The 17,939-nt window shown below is 37.6% G+C and overlaps 1 protein-coding gene across 1 annotated transcript; it reads left to right on the forward strand.

Annotated features, from left to right (window-relative positions):
• Nucleotides 1-6,982: 6,982 nt before the first annotated feature.
• Nucleotides 6,983-7,483, forward strand: LOC121242301. The gene has a single exon (XM_041140187.1). The coding sequence runs from the start codon at nt 6,983-6,985 to the stop codon at nt 7,481-7,483; it is 501 nt and encodes a 166-aa protein (XP_040996121.1).
• The last annotated feature ends 10,456 nt before the right edge of the window (nt 7,484-17,939 follow it).

Genomic DNA, 17,939 nt, shown 5'->3' on the forward strand with positions numbered 1-17,939 from the left:
CACCCCAGGTGATGACATTTATGAAGACGAGACTACAGGACAGAACTTGATCCAAGGAGGCGAGGTAGAGGCCTAGACAGATTATGCCATGATTATTTTTTTTATGGTTTAAAGTTTTAAATAAATTATTTTGATAAGCACATGAGACTTCCGTATTTTTCATAAGTACTTCCGTTGACCTTATTTTGGATTTTCAGTATTTATTGAAGTTTGTTATTTTATGGAAATCTTTTGCATCTGGTGCATTGTTAAAAAGAAAAAGTTTTAAGTTCAAGTTTAGTAGTAGCACACTGGCTCCTCGAAAATTCTAAAATATCTTTTCGGGAAATGGGTGTTACAGTTGGTATCAGAGACAGGTTGAAAGATTCTGTAGACTTTTCAAAATAGAGATAGAAAAACTTTTGCATTGAATTTAAAATAATAATAATAATAATAATAATAATAAATAAATAAATAATTTTTTTGGAAAATAAAAAATGAAGGAAAGAAATGTCTAGGCCAAGGTCTCCCAAGGCAAGTTCTACTCTACAGTAAGTATGTTATAAATTTTCTTTTAGTAGTTGAATTCATTTTTGATTGATATTGTTAAAACATGCATGTTAGAATGGCACCTCGTGGAAGAAGACCACGTGTACCCCCCTCTGAGAGCAATACTGTACAAGATGATAATTCAGAAGTACTCGGTGCTGCAGCAACACGTTTCTTTCAAAGGATGGTCAATGGTGATATGGTGGTGGGTAGAACCACACAAGTAGGATGCATATTAGAATAGTTCTCCCACCAGCACCCACCTACTTTCGATGGTAGATTGAATTCCTTAGATGCGGAAAGCTGGATTGAACGTATGGAGCAGATTTTAGAAGTGCTCTATTGCACGGATGATCAGAAGGTGAAATATGCCACTTACCATTTGACTGACATGGCAAACAAATGGTGGAAGTCGACTCGGGCTTTGGTTCAGTTGGAATTAGGGGAAGCAGTCCCCATTTCTTGGGAGCATTTCAAGAGAATCTTTCTGGATCATTTTTTCCCACGAACTCTTTAGGAGTCGAGAGCTCGCCAATTTATAGACCTTACTCAAGGATCAATGACGGTAGCACAGTATGCTACGACATTCATGGAGCTTTCCCGTTTTGCCAGTTACTTAATTCCAGATGAGGAAAAGAAAGCTGAAAAGTTTGAGCGCGGTCTGAATCGCAGGATTAGGGAGCGTGTACGTACTCTCAAGATTCGGAGTTTCACGGAACTGGTCACCCGTGCTACCATTGCGGAAGAAGACATTCAAGAAAGTATCGATTACAATAATCAAAGGAAGCGACAATAGCAGCAACAACTCCAACCAGCATCACATAGGGATAAGAGGCCTTTTCAGGATAATGCACAACGACCACAACAAGGCGAGACAGGATGGCTCCCCATGTGTGGGAAGTGTAGTAAGAGGCATGCAGAGAAATGTTTGATGGGAACCGGAGCATGTTTCAAGTGTGGGAAGGAAGGACATCATCTTCGAGACTGTCCTGGGAAGAACATAGTTACTACTCAAGCTACAAGAGACGGACAGAAGTATATGGCACCAGCTCGAGTTTTCTCCTTGGCACAGTTGCGTGGCACCAATGCGCCCGCCAATGAGAACACAGGTAACTAATTTCCTCAATTAGAAATATTGATTTTTGATTGGAATATTAGCTATGTAAGTTGTAGTATTCATGACGACTATTGGAAATATTATAGGTGCTATAGATAACAAAATTCTATCTCAGCATGAATTATAGAAGTTAGGATCTGAACTTTGGAGAGTCTTAGGTTACGATTTATTTAAGATTATTATTGCATGTGAAGAGTTTTATCGTTCTATGTGGAGTCTTATTTACTTTTTGTGGAGTTCAGTTAATCGTCTAGTCAAATTACTTTAGGCTTATAATCGAATCCGTTATCGACGTTTACAATTTTGGAGAATTAGTACGTTGGTTGTTGAGGTCTAGCAAATTCCGAGGACGGAATTTTTTTAAGGAGGGGGGATTGTAACGGCCCGATCTTGTATTTAGAAATAAAATTACAGATAAAATTTTTTATGAGTTGAAGCAAATTATCAGACGATTTTTTTATAAACCTAGAGTTAAATCTCCATTATTATTATTATTTTCCCTCCAAACCCATGAATCCTCTTCATAATACAACTCCTCTCTACCGGATTTTTTTCTTCTTTGAATTTGAAACACGCACCAAACCTAATCCACCCGCATGCACATGCTCATGCTCATGCACGTCTCTTCCTTTATCTTTACCTAGGCTTTTCATTGGTCTATATATAGAGGCTTATTGTGTCCAATCCGAGCGTCTATTTCCAGCGTGAACAACCAGCCTCAAGCCGAAACCAAACCAATGCCTTCTTCCCCACGCCGCACTATGATTCTCTCCACACCAACCCAAGCTGCAAGCCGCACTCCCTAAGCCCCTTGTCGCTGCCCCCACTTCATGCACGGCCTCCAGGCCACGTCCAGGAAATAAGAAATCGAGAGCCACCTGCACGACGGAAACCGTGCGTTAGCACTACCCCAGCCCCACAAAAGAGCATAAACACTTGGCCTCCTTCCATAACCACGACGCAGCTCCTCCCTCTGGCCACCCCATAGCCCAGCTAGCAGAACCACTGCACGGCCTGCCCTTGGAAAAGCCATCAACCCGTTGCCATCCTCCCCTGTTTTAGCCCCCAAAAACAGAGCACAGAGCTCTCCGACCGTAAGCCACAGCCCAACCACCCTCAGCCACAGAACACGCTGACCAGCACAACCCAGTGACACCCACTCCATCCCGGTAAACCCACGATCGTCGTTGTCCCCCTCTTTCTCTCGGTTTGTTTGCGGCTTGACTGAACTCCCGCTCTCCTCCTCTCGGCGTCATACCACCACTGCCCAGACAACCCAGTCGCGTCTCCGGTCCTTCCCCAGCCACCCATAGCCGCCGCGCATCAGCTTCCTCTCTCGATGAGCATCGCACCCCCCAACCTGATTGCATGCATTTCCTTTCACGCGTAAAACCAACCCGAATCCATGCAAACCGTAAATCAATCTTTTTTTTTGGTTAGTTAAATTACAAAAATGCCCCTCTATTTTTATTTTCCCAAAATGCCCTTGTACAGTATGTTGTTTTCCAAAAATATCCTTGTTTAATTAAGACTAACGGGTAAGGATATTTTAGTGTCAGGAAGTGTTTAGGTTTAGAAAATATAGACTATTTTAGAAGTTAGGTTTTTAAATAGAATCACTTGTTTAATTAGACATTTATGCAAAATATGTGTTTATTTTTATAGGCGACCGATTTCGTGCCGAAAATAGTGGATTAGCATTGCAAGGTAAGTAGCATGATCATATCCTTACGCGTATGTACAGTGAGTTGTTTGTCTTTTTATAAAAGATATTATGCATGTATCCCTTTATTGGAAGCCCCTTTTTACGTACCCAAAACATGATAAAATTATGAAAAAGTCATGATTTTATGTGAAAGATTATTCATGAAATTATTTATTAAATGCATGATTTTATGTGAAAGATTATTTAGATTATTCATGAAATTATTTATGAAATGCATGATTTTATGTGAAAGATTATTCTTGAAATTATTTAGGAAATGCATGATTTTATGAGAGAGTTATTTCGTAAAATATTTATGAAAATTCATGACTTTTATGCGATGAAACATGTATCACGACGTTTATGAAAGAATGCGATTTCGTTTGAAATCTAGGATACGATATGACAAGTATGTATGTGATTTCTTTTGAAATATATGATATGATATGTATGTGATTTCTTTTGAAATCTATGAAATGACAAGTATGCAAGTATGATTTGATAAAATATGTAACGGCCTATGTTATGATATGAAAACGGTACCTATGTTATGGGCATATTGCATTGCCAGGTCGTGCATGCTGGTAGTACACCCAGTATTGTCTTCCTTATGTATGGATTCCACAACCCGTGGCCACGGGCGGAATCAGAATCTATTTAGATTCGCTAACCCTAACTCACGGGGGTCAACAGTGGGTAACGGCCTATAACAAGTGAAAGATAAGTTAATGTTCATATTCATGTTATTTATGAATGTATTTATGAATATGCACGCTTTTTAAGAAACCTTATGTTTATTATGTTTACTGTATGATGTGTTGCTTATTGAGTATTCGACTCATTTTAGTTTATTTTTATGTTTTTAAACCACCCCAGGTGATGACATTTATGAAGACGAGACTGTAGGACAGAACTTGACCCAAGGAGGTGAGGTAGAGGCCTAGACAGATTATGCCATGATTTTTTTTTTTATGGTTTAAGGTTTTAAATAAATTATTTTGATAAGCACATGAAACTTGCGTATTTTTCTAAAGTGCTTCCGTAGACCTTATTTTGGATTTTCAGTATTTATTGAAGTTTGTTATTTTATGGAAATCTTTCGCATCTGGTGCATTGTTAAAAAGGAAAAGTTTTAAGTTCAAGTTTAGTAGTAGCACACTGGCTCCTCTAAAATTCTAAAATGTCTTTTCGGGAACGGGGTGTTACAAAGATAGAGTAGATACCCGTTGTAAGGGAATATCCAGTGGTTTTTCCAGAAGATTTACCTGGGCTCCCGCCCGAGCGGGAGGTAGAGTTTGCTATTGAACTAGTCCCAGGCACAACACCCATTTCTAAAGCACCTTACCGGATGGCACCGTCTGAATTAGTGGAACTCAAGGAGCAATTGCAAGACTTGTTGGACAAGGATTTTATCAGGCCCAGTGTATCACCTTGGGGAGCCCCAGTTCTCTTTGTGAAGAAGAAGAATGGATCGATGAGGATGTGTATTGATTACAGGGAACTTAATCGGGTGACCATAAAGAATAAGTACCCGCTACCTCGTATAGATGATTTGTTTGATCAGCTCCAGGGTGCTCAGGTATTTTCAAAGATTGATCTTCGATCGGGTTACCATCAATTAAAAATCCGGGCAGAAGACATGGCTAAGACGGCTTTCAGGACCCGATATGGCCATTATGAGTTTTTGGTTATGCCTTTTGGCCTGACTAACGCCCCAGCAGTATTCATGGATTTGATGAACAGGGTGTTCCATGAATTTTTGGATAAGTTTGTGGTTATTTTTATTGATGATATATTGGTATACTCCAAAAGCAATTATGAGCATGAGGAACATTTGAGACTGGTATTTGGGACACTCAGAGATAAAAAGTTGTTTGCTAAATTGAAGAAGTGTGAATTTTGGCTTGATTCAATTGCATTTATGGGGCATGTAGTTTCGAAAGATGGCATTTCAGTGGATTCGGGAAAAGTGGAGGCAGTGGTTAATTGGCCGACACCGAAGAACGTTCATGAGGTTAGAAGTTTCTTGGGACTTGCGGGTTATTACCGTCAATTCATTGATGGTTTCGCCAAGATAGCAATTCCTCTCACAGCACTCACCAGGAAAAATAATAAGTTTGAATGGACAACAAAGTGTGAAGAAAGCTTCCAGGAGTTGAAACGGAGATTAGTGATAGCTCCGGTGTTAACTGTCCCCATTGCTAGAGGTGGATTTGTAGTTTATAGCGAGGCATCAAGGCTTGGTTTGGGTTGTGTACTGATGCAACATGGGAAGGTTATAGCATACGCCTCACGCCAACTGAAAGCGTATGAGCAGAATTATCCCACACATGATCTGGAACTTGCGGTAGTCATCTTCGCACTTAAGATTGGAGACACTATCTATATGGGGAAAAGTGCGAGATTCATACAGACCACAAGAGTTTGAAATATTTCTTCACCCAAAAGGAATTAAATATGAGGCAGAGGAGATGGCTTGAGTTGATCAAGGATTATGACTGCACGATCAATTATCACCCAAGCAAGGCTAATGTGGTAGCCGATGCCTTAAGTAGGAAGTCTATGGGACCAGCAGTTGCAGCCCTTACCACGCAACATAGGTTGTTAATGGACCTAGAAAGAGCCGGTATTGAAGTTATCACTATTGATACAAGTACTCTCTTGGCTAGTTTGATAGTTCAACCAACCTTAATAGATAGAATCAAAGCTGCTCAGAAGGTGGATTTAGGGTTGGTGAAGCTAGTGGAAGAAGTCGAGAACGGGGGGGACAAATCTGACTTTAGCGTTTCCGAGGATGGAGTTTTAAGGTTTAGAGGTAGATTATGCATGCCAACTAATGAAGAACTAAAAAGGGTAATTCTTGAATAAGCACACCGTTCCTTATACACAGTTCACCTAGAGAGTACCAAGATGTATCGGGACTTGAGAGAGTCTTTTTGGTGGAATGACATGAAAAGAGAAATTGCTAAATTTGTGGAACAGTGCCTAACTTGCCAACAGGTGAAGGCGGAGCATCAGAGACCAGCAAGATTATTACAACCAATCCAGATTCCAGAGTGGAAGTGGGAGCATATCACCATGGACTTTGTGACAGGCCTACCGAGAGCATTGAACGGACAAGATGTTATATGGATGATCTTGGATCGCTTAACAAAAACTGCTCATTTTGTACCCATTAAAGTCTCTTATAAACTGAACAAGCTAGCCGAGTTGTATGTGCGGGAGATAATGGGGTCGCATGGGGTACCGGTATCCATTGTGTCGGATAGAGACCCTTGTTTCACCTCCAAGTTCTGGCGAAGCTTACAGGAGGCAATGGGTACTAAGTTAAATTTCAATACTGCATTTCACCCTCAAATAGATGGACAGTCAGAAAGAACTATTCAAATCTTGGAAGACATGTTAAGGGCATGTGTGATGGATTTTTAGGGAACTTGGATGCAACATTTACCATTGGTCGAGTTTGCTTATAATAATAGTTTCCAGGCTAGCATTGGAATGGCACCCTACGAGGTTTTGTATGGCAGAAAGTGTGATCTCCATTGTATTGGGATGAAGTAGGTGAAAGGAAACTTTTGGGGCCAGAGATTACCCAGCAGACCACATAGAAGATAGATGTCATTCGGGCTAGAATGAAAGCAGCTCAAAGCCGACAAAAGAGTTACGCGGATAAACGACGCCGTCAGTTAGAGTTTGAGGTTGGGGAAAAAGTATTTTTGAGAATAGCACCGATGAAAAGAGTTATGAGATTTGGAAAGAAGGGCAAGTTGAGCCCAAGGTATATTGGGCCATTTGAGATTCGTGACCGGATTGGACCAGTGGCTTATAGAGTAGCACTTCCACCGGCACTTGTGGGAGTGCATAATGTATTTCATATTTCCATGTTGAGGAAATATATTCCTGACCCGACGCACATTATTGACTATGAACCACTTCAGATTCAGGAGGATATGACTTATGCGGAAGAACCAATTCGGATTTTGGAAAAGAAAGAACAAGTGTTACGGACTCGAACTATCCCTTTGGTTAAAGTAATGTGGAAGAATCATGCTACTAATAAAGCTTCTTGGGAGTTGGAGGAAGAAATGCGAGATAAGTACCCACAACTCTTTGAAGCTGGTTTTGACTTTTGATAACAAAATTCCGAGGACGGAATTTTTATTAGGGGGGGACGATGTGAGACCCAGCCACTAACACTCATGCATGTGGTTCACGACTCCATAAACTGTCGCACGGGTTCACGCCTTATGTCGTTTATGTTCACGTTCTCATTTCCATTTCCATGCAGGTCCGTTCCTCCCTTTTTCCGTTAGGTTTTATTTCCTTCTTATAGCATACATATATTTGTGTTGAGCATCCTTGACCTAACTTCAGTGCCGCTACTATCTCTTCATGTTCTTCAGCCACTCTGAGATCACCATCGTGCCCACTGCCCAGCCACCCGAAGCTGCTGCCCAACGTGCCGTAACCTCTATTGCAAGTCTCGGTTTCCTCTGTTTTAGATATCCAAAAACAGAGCATTTCAGCCACCTTCAAGCCGTTGCAACCGCCCTCCATTGAGAGCTCCACCGTGTTTTGTCCCCACAAAAACTGCTAGGAAGGACATCCCATCACCCAGTCCATCGCACGCCGCCTCGAGTCCCCTGGTAAGAACACGCAAATTCTGTTGGTTTCTCTTCCCTCTCGGTTTCTCCCTCATCCTCTCACTGAGTGCCTATTTGCTCGTCGCTTTCTCTCTTTTTCTCTCAGCCAGTGACCAAGCGCCACCCCCCATCCGCCGTAGCCAACCGCCAGCTCCACACCGTCGTGCTTTCCCCCATTTCCGTAAGTGCTGCCACTGCACTATTTTTGAGTTTCTTTTTTTCTGGTGTATACATGTATATATATTGTAACTTACGTTAATATAATAATAGAAATATTATTACCTTTTACCCTTAAAGTATGCTTCCAGATTTATTGTTTTTGGGTGTTTAGTTTAATAAGCTTATATTATTGTACTATGGGTTGAAATCATGAGTATATTACGTGAGTTACAGAGTATGTTTTATTTGAACGTCGACGTGTGGTTTATTTTGTTAAGTTGGTATTTTCTTAGAGACTGATATTTTTATCGAAAAATAATTATTAAGTAAATACTGATGAATTTTTTTTTGGAATAATTAGTAAGTGCAAAATCTTATTTATGAATCCTTTTAAAAGAATATTTTTATTTAAACAAAAGTATGATTATCTATTTATAATGATTTCGATATAGTTAGGTTATTTTAGTTTTATAAATTATAGTAAGATCTTAATGGTGAATAAGTCAAAATTTAATATTTTTGTCGGAGTTATTATTGTTGGATATTGGTGAGTTAGAAAGTGATGTTGGTATTTAGGAACAATGAGAATTTTTGGGTTTAAGTAATTAAAAATGGATTATTTTAGAAGTTTTAGGCTTGAATATCGAAATACGAGATTGATTGAAAATTTATGGAAATTTACGTGATTATTTTATAGGTGACGAATAATTTTGTTTGGCATTGTTGAGGAAATTTTTGAAAAAGCCAAGAAGTCCAGGTAAGCGGGGTTCCTATGCTAGATTTGCACAAAAAGAAATGAACTGAGGTTGGTTTGTAAAAATGTGCATGTTGTTTTAAAAAGAAAATGTGAAAAACAACCTCAGTATATGTTTTGCATTCCCTCATGAGATACATATGAAAGAGAAAAGAAATGTTTTTGACATGAAATGTGTAGACATGAGCAATATTTGACATGTTTATGAAATATGCAAAAGAGCGAATATGTTATCATTGAGATTTTTATGCATGTGATATGAAATGATTTGGATCTGTTTTTGATAGAATGGAAATGAAATGAATATGTCTCGCACGTGTTTTGATATGATAAAACTTTGGCATACTTATCTGTTTTGAATATGGTTCTGAGATGATACTGGTTCACGTGATATGGTTGGTACCACCATGATATGATATGAGTGCTCCCACTTTGGAAACAAAGTGGTCTTTTTACGTGTTCTTTCCTGTGTGCACACTCGGGGCTCCGAGATTGAAAAATGGGAGGTTCACCACATGATACTGTTGAGGATACCATAAAATTCTAGAATAAAGCCAAATGGAGATGGAGAGAGAGAGAGAGAGAGAGAGAGAGGGGGGGATCGAGGAGGGATCAGCAATAGATCAACATACACACTCCCAAACGAGTGCAGAAAATCTTGTTGTAGCAGTAAGGAAAATATTCACTGATTTACCTTGTTTAAGACCACTCAAAAAGGTTTCTCAGCCACCACAAGAGTTGTAATTGAAGCACACAAACAACAAAATAGAAAAATCAAGAACAAAATCTGCAGTTGTTCATAAATCAACTTAGTTCAAGCCTCGGGTCTGCTCTTTCCAGTTCTCTTCCTCTCTACCAATCCCTTGTCATAATGTTATAGCTAGAAGTGTATTTAAGTAGCAAAAGAGGCATTAGCAGCTGAGATTTGAAAAAACTGAACCACAAAAACAGAAGTAGTAGCTGGAGCTGCAACTTCTTGGGGTCCTCCATTTTTTTTGCTATATTCTTTTATTCTTTTGGTTCTCTCATGTATAGCGCTTAAATTACCTATTTCCTTCTCTTCCCTTCATTTGCTTAGCCTATATATGGAAATAGCACCATATTGCAGTAGTCGAGACAGTAACTGGCAGCAATTGCAAGAGCACAAAAAGCTGAAGCAAAACATTTTCCTCTTGATTTCTCTTACCTCAAGGCTACTCAACCAACATCAACAACCTTCTAAAGCCCTAGTTTGTGGCATAATCTACTTCAAGCAATAGTTATAACAACAAGAAAAATCATAACCAACCAAAGCCTCTAGCAGCAGCAACTTTCAATTTTTGAATCCTTATGTTTGTTCCAGTTTGTCTCTATTTTCAATGCTTTTAGCTTCCAATTTGAGAGACCTAACCCTTAAACCCAATAACACCTTAAAGTGGTCCACAGTAGTAGTCCTAGCAACTCTTTTCCAGCAAACCAACAGTGGAGGCTACAACACCAACTCAGCACTACACACACCACCACTATCCGCACGTCTCATTCCCATGCCACTACACACAATCAACTCAGCTAGCGTTGCATGCCCCCCTTCTAACACAGCCATGCTTGCTCCCCAACCCCATGAAGACCACGCCGCAACACTTGGTCAGTCCACATCCAGGAAGCAACCATAGCCTTCCTCTTCACCATAGAAACAACCCAACCCGCAAACCACCATCACCAAGAGCCAAGCATGCCGAAAAACCACTCGAACCCCTCTGTCCAGCCTTACACCACTGTCGACCCACGCCACCCCAACACTGTATTGAACACTCAGAGTCCATCGATTGTCCATCACCACCAGCCTTATCATCTTAACCTTATCCTAGGCTTGTGTAATTGCTTTATCTTTCAATATTTATCTTACCGAACTCTTGTAACAAACCACGATATATATACAATACACGATCATCACTCTACGGTATTGTAGAGTTGATATTTTCAGATTTATCTCTTTATGGTATCAGAGAATTTCCTCTGACTTACGTCTCCCAAGATCCTATGTCAGGTGACTCAAACACCTCAGCCATGTCAACCACCAACCCCATCACACCTTCTATCCCACCTACTGTCAGCCTTCATCATGTTGTCACCATTCGCCTCACCAAGGACAACTACCTTCTGTGGAAATCTCAGATGGTTCCTTATTTTCGTGGCCAAAACGTTTTTGGCTATGTAGATGGCAGCATTCCTTGCCCAGTCCAGTTCGTGCCTTCTACCACCTCCCAATCTGCACTCAATCCCCCGCCTATACTCAATGGGTGGATCAAGACCAAGTTATTCTTAGCTCCTTACTTTCCTCTCTGTCTGAGGAAATTATAGCAATGGTGGTTGGTCTTTCCACCTCTCATGAAGTTTGGACTTCCCTTGAGAAGGTTTTCTCTACCAACTCACGTGCTTGGGTGATGACCACTCGACTCCAACTGGCGGCTCTCAAGAAAGGTAGCAGCTCAATTTCTGATTACTATAACAAGGTCAAGTCCTATTCAGACTCTCTCACCGCTGCTGGGCAACCTCTGAATGACCTTGAGTACACCTACTATCTCTTGGGAGGTCTTGACTCGTCTTATGAGTCTCTTGTTACCTCCATTCTCATCCGTGTGGATCCCATGCCTGCAAATGAGATTTATGGTCATCTTCTCACTCATGAGTTTCGCCTTCAACAACAGCAATCGACCATAGAAATGACTGTTGGCTCCGCAAATGTCACCACTAGAGGTGCCAACACCAACCCAGAAGCCTCCATTCATGACCTGCACCCCAACACTCCTCTGTTTCACCACTCAAAAGTAGAGCATCCCAAAGTCATCCACAACCCTTCCGAACGGACATCTCAGCCACCAGCCACGGCACGGTGAAGTCTGGCGACGTCGACAGCCCCTCCATGTTGTCACCACCTGCACAGAAAGTGTCGTCGAGCACTACACGCCACTCCAAGTCCTCCGCTTTGCTCTTGTGCAGTGCCTTCATGAACTCGATTCTATCTGGCCACCGATTTGTAGCACCAGCTCCATCGCACGGTTTTTGTTTAGTGAGTTACCTCGCACGGTCCCTCTCTCACTACATCTCCTCTAAAGCTTGTTTTTCTTCTAAGTTCTAGCCTTTGCGTTCTACCCACTTATTATATATAACTACCTAAATGCTCCTAAGATCACGTGATAGCTCACAATGAAAAGTTCTACCTTTCTAAGCTTTTTAATATTAATTACATCTTTGCCCTTTTGTTGGAAGTCATGGAATTTATTTTATTTTATTTCAAGTGAGCCTTGGTTGAATATTGGGCCCGATTGTATTTGTTACAAAACACCTATAATATCTTGTGTGGGTATGGTCTTGATTTTAAATAGACTTGTGATGGAGGTGGAATTTTGTTAAGTGGATATCGATGAAATTGGAAAGTGATGATACTTTAGAATTACGAGAATTTTCAATTTTTTATGAAAAATAGGTTATTAGTATTTCAGGCTTAAATATCAAAATGTGTGTTTAATTAGAGAATTAAGTTACATGTCTATCTTATCGGTGACGATTGATTTCGTTTGGCACTCTTGTGGAAAAATTCAGTGAATATGAAAAGTCTAGGTAAGCAGGGTTCATACGCTAGACTTTGTATAAAATGAATGGACTGAGGTTGATTTTATGAAAAATGTGCATGATATGTTTTGAAAAAAAATGTGAAAACAACCTTAGTCATGTATTCTGCATTACTCGTGAAATTTTGTATAAGAAGAAAGTAATTTCTGTCATGACTAATGTAGACATGAGCTTATTTTATTACATTTTATTTTTGAACTATGCAAAAAGAGCGAATATGAAATCTGAAGACTTTTGCATGTGATGTGAAGATGTTCTGAATCTGTTTTTTGAATATGTGAAATGATCTAAATCTATTTTAGTACTCAATTTTGATATGATGTGACATCCAAAAAACCTTTAGCGTGACACTCTGATTCTGTATCCAATTCTATTTTTATTTTGTTCCATTATGGCCCTACCATGGGTGATAATAGTAAAGATTTAAATACCGTACCGGACGTAGTACCGATCAACGCATTTGAACAAAATATTTCGGTATCAGTACCGTTTTGTGTACCGTTTCGGGAGTTGATATATGAATAAATTATATATATAAATATATATATTATATTCCAAAATAATAGTCTATATGAATAAATTATATATAAATACATATATATATAAGTTATAAATAGTCTAGTCTGAATTGATGATAAAAAAATGAGCTTGTAGTTTGAAAAAATGAAAAAAAAAATTAAAGGCCGATGCGGGCCAAAATATAGGCTGTTATAGGCCAAAATATAGGCCGGTACGAAATATATATAATACATGTACCAGACCAGTGGCCGGTACGACATATACCGGCCATACTGGCCGGTACAATCTGATATTTAAAACAGTGGATAATAGTGGAATATGGCCCTATCACGGGTGATAATAGTGGTATACGTACGACCCTGCCACAGGTTATAGCAGTAGTATACAGCCCTACCATAGGTGATAATAGTGAGATATGGTCCTGCCACTAGTGATAATAGTGGTATACGGCCCTACCATGGGTTACAATAGTGGTCTTTGTTTGAGTACATACCATTTGGTGATAGATTGATTTATGTTCTGCTTGGTTATCTGTGAATGCACAACTCTACCACGAGAGTTAAACATGATCTTTGTTCTGATATGATGATGATGCTCAGATATGTTATGTCAAATGATACTTTGAATGAGAATATTTCTGAACTTTTGTTATGATATTTTTGGTAACATGTTCTAATTATGCATTCTGAAATTAAAAATATTTTGTTTTGCATTATGAACTCTGTAAATGCTCATATTTATATATTAGTATATGTTCTCTGCTTACTGAGTTGTTGATAAGTCACCCATTATCTCCACAATATTTTCAGATAATTGTGATGCTTTAGCTGGAAGTCAAGAGTAGGAAGTGCTAGCAAAGTTTGATGATCGTAGAGATATAAGTGTCAAATGATACAAATATTTATTGGAGAGTCATATTTAGTAGATTTATGATTTTATGTTATTTTGATGTTTTGAGGCATGAATATTTCTAAGTCTTTGTGGAGATTTTAATTTATTCAGATATTTCTTTGGTGTCATGGTGGAGGAACATATATATTTGATTTGAATAAACGAATTTATATTTTATGGGGAATTAGGAGTATATAATTACGTTATGGGAGATGATTTTAGGTCTGAGAGGAACCATTAGATAGAAAAAATGAAGAAAATCAAACTTTGTGATCATGTCATCTAAGCAAAATCTTATTTCATCCAACCATTCAATTTGTACCATTCAAAAGAGGGTTTCAACCCTAGAGAAACCCTAAACATTTAGAATCCAATTAAAACCCCAAAAGGTTGGTTGAAACAAACACCCTAAATGTTTTCTCCAAATCCCAAATCTGCTTCCAAATCCTAAATGGACCCGATTTCTAGCTTAGTGTTTAATTACTTTGTTAAATCCCTTCCACATGCTATTAACTACTTAAATTAATATTATGACATCATTATTTATTTTGTAAACCTTGGAAATTGAAATGAGTAAAACAATTTATATTTTGTGTAAGCTTGAATCTTTTAATGACAAATCATACTCCAATGGCTTTGATATTTTTATATGATGATCCTAAGTATTTGGTTTAAATTTTATGATGTTAATGTAGGATTTTTATGTTGGTTTTGAAGATATGATTATACATAAAAAGTTTCGGCTAAGTCACAAATTTGAGGTTTGTGATTAGATCCATGTTTGATGCTAATATGGCTATGTGATCTTGATTTTAATGTTTTAATCACGAACCTTGTCTTGACTGTCAAAGCAAATACAAACCTCAACTAGCCGCAGATGCCTACCGTATCTGTTGCATATCAATTCTCCATGTTTACGGCCAAGTGCATCAAACAACGCATTATAGATAGTTGTCTGATTGTATGGTGGACTGGATCTCGGTGGGCATCCTTAGAAGCGTGGAAAAGAACTTGCAAGTCAATTGATATGAAAAATCAAGTGGCACTAACCCTAATATATATATCCTTATTTACAATATCCATTTGTAATTGTCAAATCAACCCATAAAAAAATAATCGAAACAACAAATGATTTAAGCATTTCTATGGCTCTATTCTATAAATAAAAACAATTTGCACTAGATGGCATCTAAGAAATCTTAATCTTTTCACTACTTTCAAATTGTTCGATCGAGTAACCACATGAAAAATTATAAAACGAACCTTGGCCAAGAGGAAATAGTTTTCTATAAAAAAGAGGAAAGAGTTTTCCAAGCAGCCCAATTGCATCATTGAAGTATGATGTCTCTACACGAAGCCATCTACCATGTTGCGCTCACTCGTGCTTCCAGAAGCTAAAGTTATATGGGAGAAAAAGGCTAGGCCAATACTGTTTCAGATCTTTTATACCTTTCACCTACAAGTTATGCAAAGATATATACATATCAAATTTAAGCCGAGTGAAAGGATTTTTGAGCAAATGTGGATGTAATGTAGTCTAATTACCTAGCTACTTGTCAATTCCTTTCCCGGATTCGGAACTAAGATAAAATTATTTGCCAAGAAAGGCCACAGTCCGTATATTAAAAAACATTGGTAGTCCACCCCGGCTTTCTTTGAACAAGGAACACGTTGACGCACATTGAATATAGAAATTGGCCATTGGAGTGCCAACTTGTAATATGAGAATTGCTCTGCAACATTGCTAGAAGCTAAGACTTGAATCATGAAAAATAAAGAACGTAGAAACCCAACTTCTTTTGTTTTTGTTTTTTTTTCAGAATGAAAATCAACTTTTGTTGAAACAGATGAGGATACCATAAAATTCTAGAATAAAGCCAAATGGAGAAGGAGAGAGAGAGAGAGAGAGATCAGAGAAAGAGGGGAGGGAGGGATCAGGGAGAGAACACAAGTATGCTATAAGAGACCCCATAAAAAAAAAAAAAAAAATCAATTTCGGTGTACTAAAACTACCACAAGAAAATTGCAAAACAAAATAAGAAGCACAATGGAGGTTAGATGTAAGCATTACCTTCTAAAACCGTAGTTGCAAAACTAGGACTAGTGAGCAATAAGAACGAAGCAGCAAGTAAAAGTGTGATTTTCACTTCCATGGAAAGCACTTGGAAGAGCAAGAGAGTGTTGTAATGAATTTCACATGCAGGTCTGGGAATATTTATAGGGTTTCGTGATGTTGGGTAATCGAGTTTGGGTCCAAGTACGTACATAGTATTGTTTTTAACGGGCATTAAAAAGTTGCTGGTTTTTATTTTTGAATGAGTTGAGATAGTTTGTGAATAGTAGAATAAAAATTTAATTATTTATTATATTTAATGTGAAAATTTGAAAAAATTATTTTGAGATTTAAAAAAATTGAATTATTTATTATATTTTATGTAAAAATTTAAAAAAATTATAATAATGAGATGAAATGAGTTGAGGTAAGTTTTGAATCCAAACTTTTAAGTTGGTTGCTTTAATTGTTTTTCTTGTTTACGTCAGGCCGGTCGGTATTTTGTCCAATAGGCAATATATATGTTTGTTTATTCCGGATGTACGAGTGAGATAAAAATATTTTTTAATTAATAATATTTTTAATAACGTTTTCCTTACCGTTGCTTAATTATATGTTTGGTTCATACGTGCTATTTGTTAAGGAAAATGATAGAGCCACTGCTGGTGGCTGTCGTTGGAAGTCACCATTGGCTCTATCATGTGTTTTTAGATGTGTTTGTTTTACAGTTATTTTTACATAATTTTTTTTTAAAATTTTAAATATTTAAAAAAATAAAAAAAAATTATAATGTTATTAAAAAATACTTCCTTAATAATCATGAAGAAAAAAAAAATTATTTTTTTAATTTTATTTCGTGATTAAGAAAGTATTTTTTAATAATTTTTTTTACTTCATGATAAAGAAAGTATTTTTTAATAATATTATAAACTTTTTTATTTTTTAGAATATTTAAAATTATTAAAAAAATTTCTATAAAAAATAACTGTAAAAAAAACACATCAAAAAATACATACTAGAGCCAACGGTGGCCATCAGCGGTGGCTCTAGCAGCACCCATTTGTTAATGGTGTAAAAAGTTAGTGCAATCGGCTGGTATTAGTATCATTGATGGCCAACATCTTTTTTCTTGTCAATTTCTTTTTCATTGATTAACCAGTTGCTAGATGGAGGAAAATGACTATTTTTTTATTTAAATGGTTGAGCTTACTGAGAAAAGATGGGGTTGGTCTGGTATTGTTTTTCCATTTGAGTGTGGTGTTGTTTTTTTATACAATATAGAATCTCTAGAGAGATTAAAAAAAAGGTTGTATCAATGTTTTGAATATCGTACCGAATGCTGTACCGGTCAAGGCACTAGAACGAAATATTTAGGTACCGGTACCATTTCGGAATAGCGTTTCGGGATAACAGTTCGGAATACTCGATATATAAATAAATTATATATAAAAATTATATTCCAAAATAATAGTATATATATAAATAAATTATATATAAATACATAAATATATAAATTATAAATAGTCTAGTCTGAATTGTGGATTAAAAAATAAGCTTGTAATTTGAAAAAATGAAAAAAAAACACTGGCCGAAATTGAGGCCGGTACGTCCAGTACCGGCCGGTACGAAATATATATAGTACTTGTACCGTACCAGTCGGACGGCCGGTACAAGAAATTTCGGCCGTACCGGCCAGTACGGTATGAAATTTAAAACTATGGGTTGTACACCATAGAGGGCTTAAATCTCTCTAAAGAGAGCGATATTTTCGTATCTCAATCCAAACTGATTTCATTTAAATGTTAATTTTAATGTAATTTTTATTACATTATTATGTATTTCACTAACACCAACATTAGATATGTATATTTTAGGAAACTATATATTCTATAAGAAACCATCCCACGACTCTCTCTCTCTCTCTCTCTAAGTTGAGAGTAATATCCATTAATTAAAGT

Source organism: Juglans microcarpa x Juglans regia, chromosome 8D (assembly GCF_004785595.1).
Source record: "Juglans microcarpa x Juglans regia isolate MS1-56 chromosome 8D, Jm3101_v1.0, whole genome shotgun sequence".
NCBI classification, from domain to species: domain Eukaryota; kingdom Viridiplantae; phylum Streptophyta; class Magnoliopsida; order Fagales; family Juglandaceae; genus Juglans; species Juglans microcarpa x Juglans regia.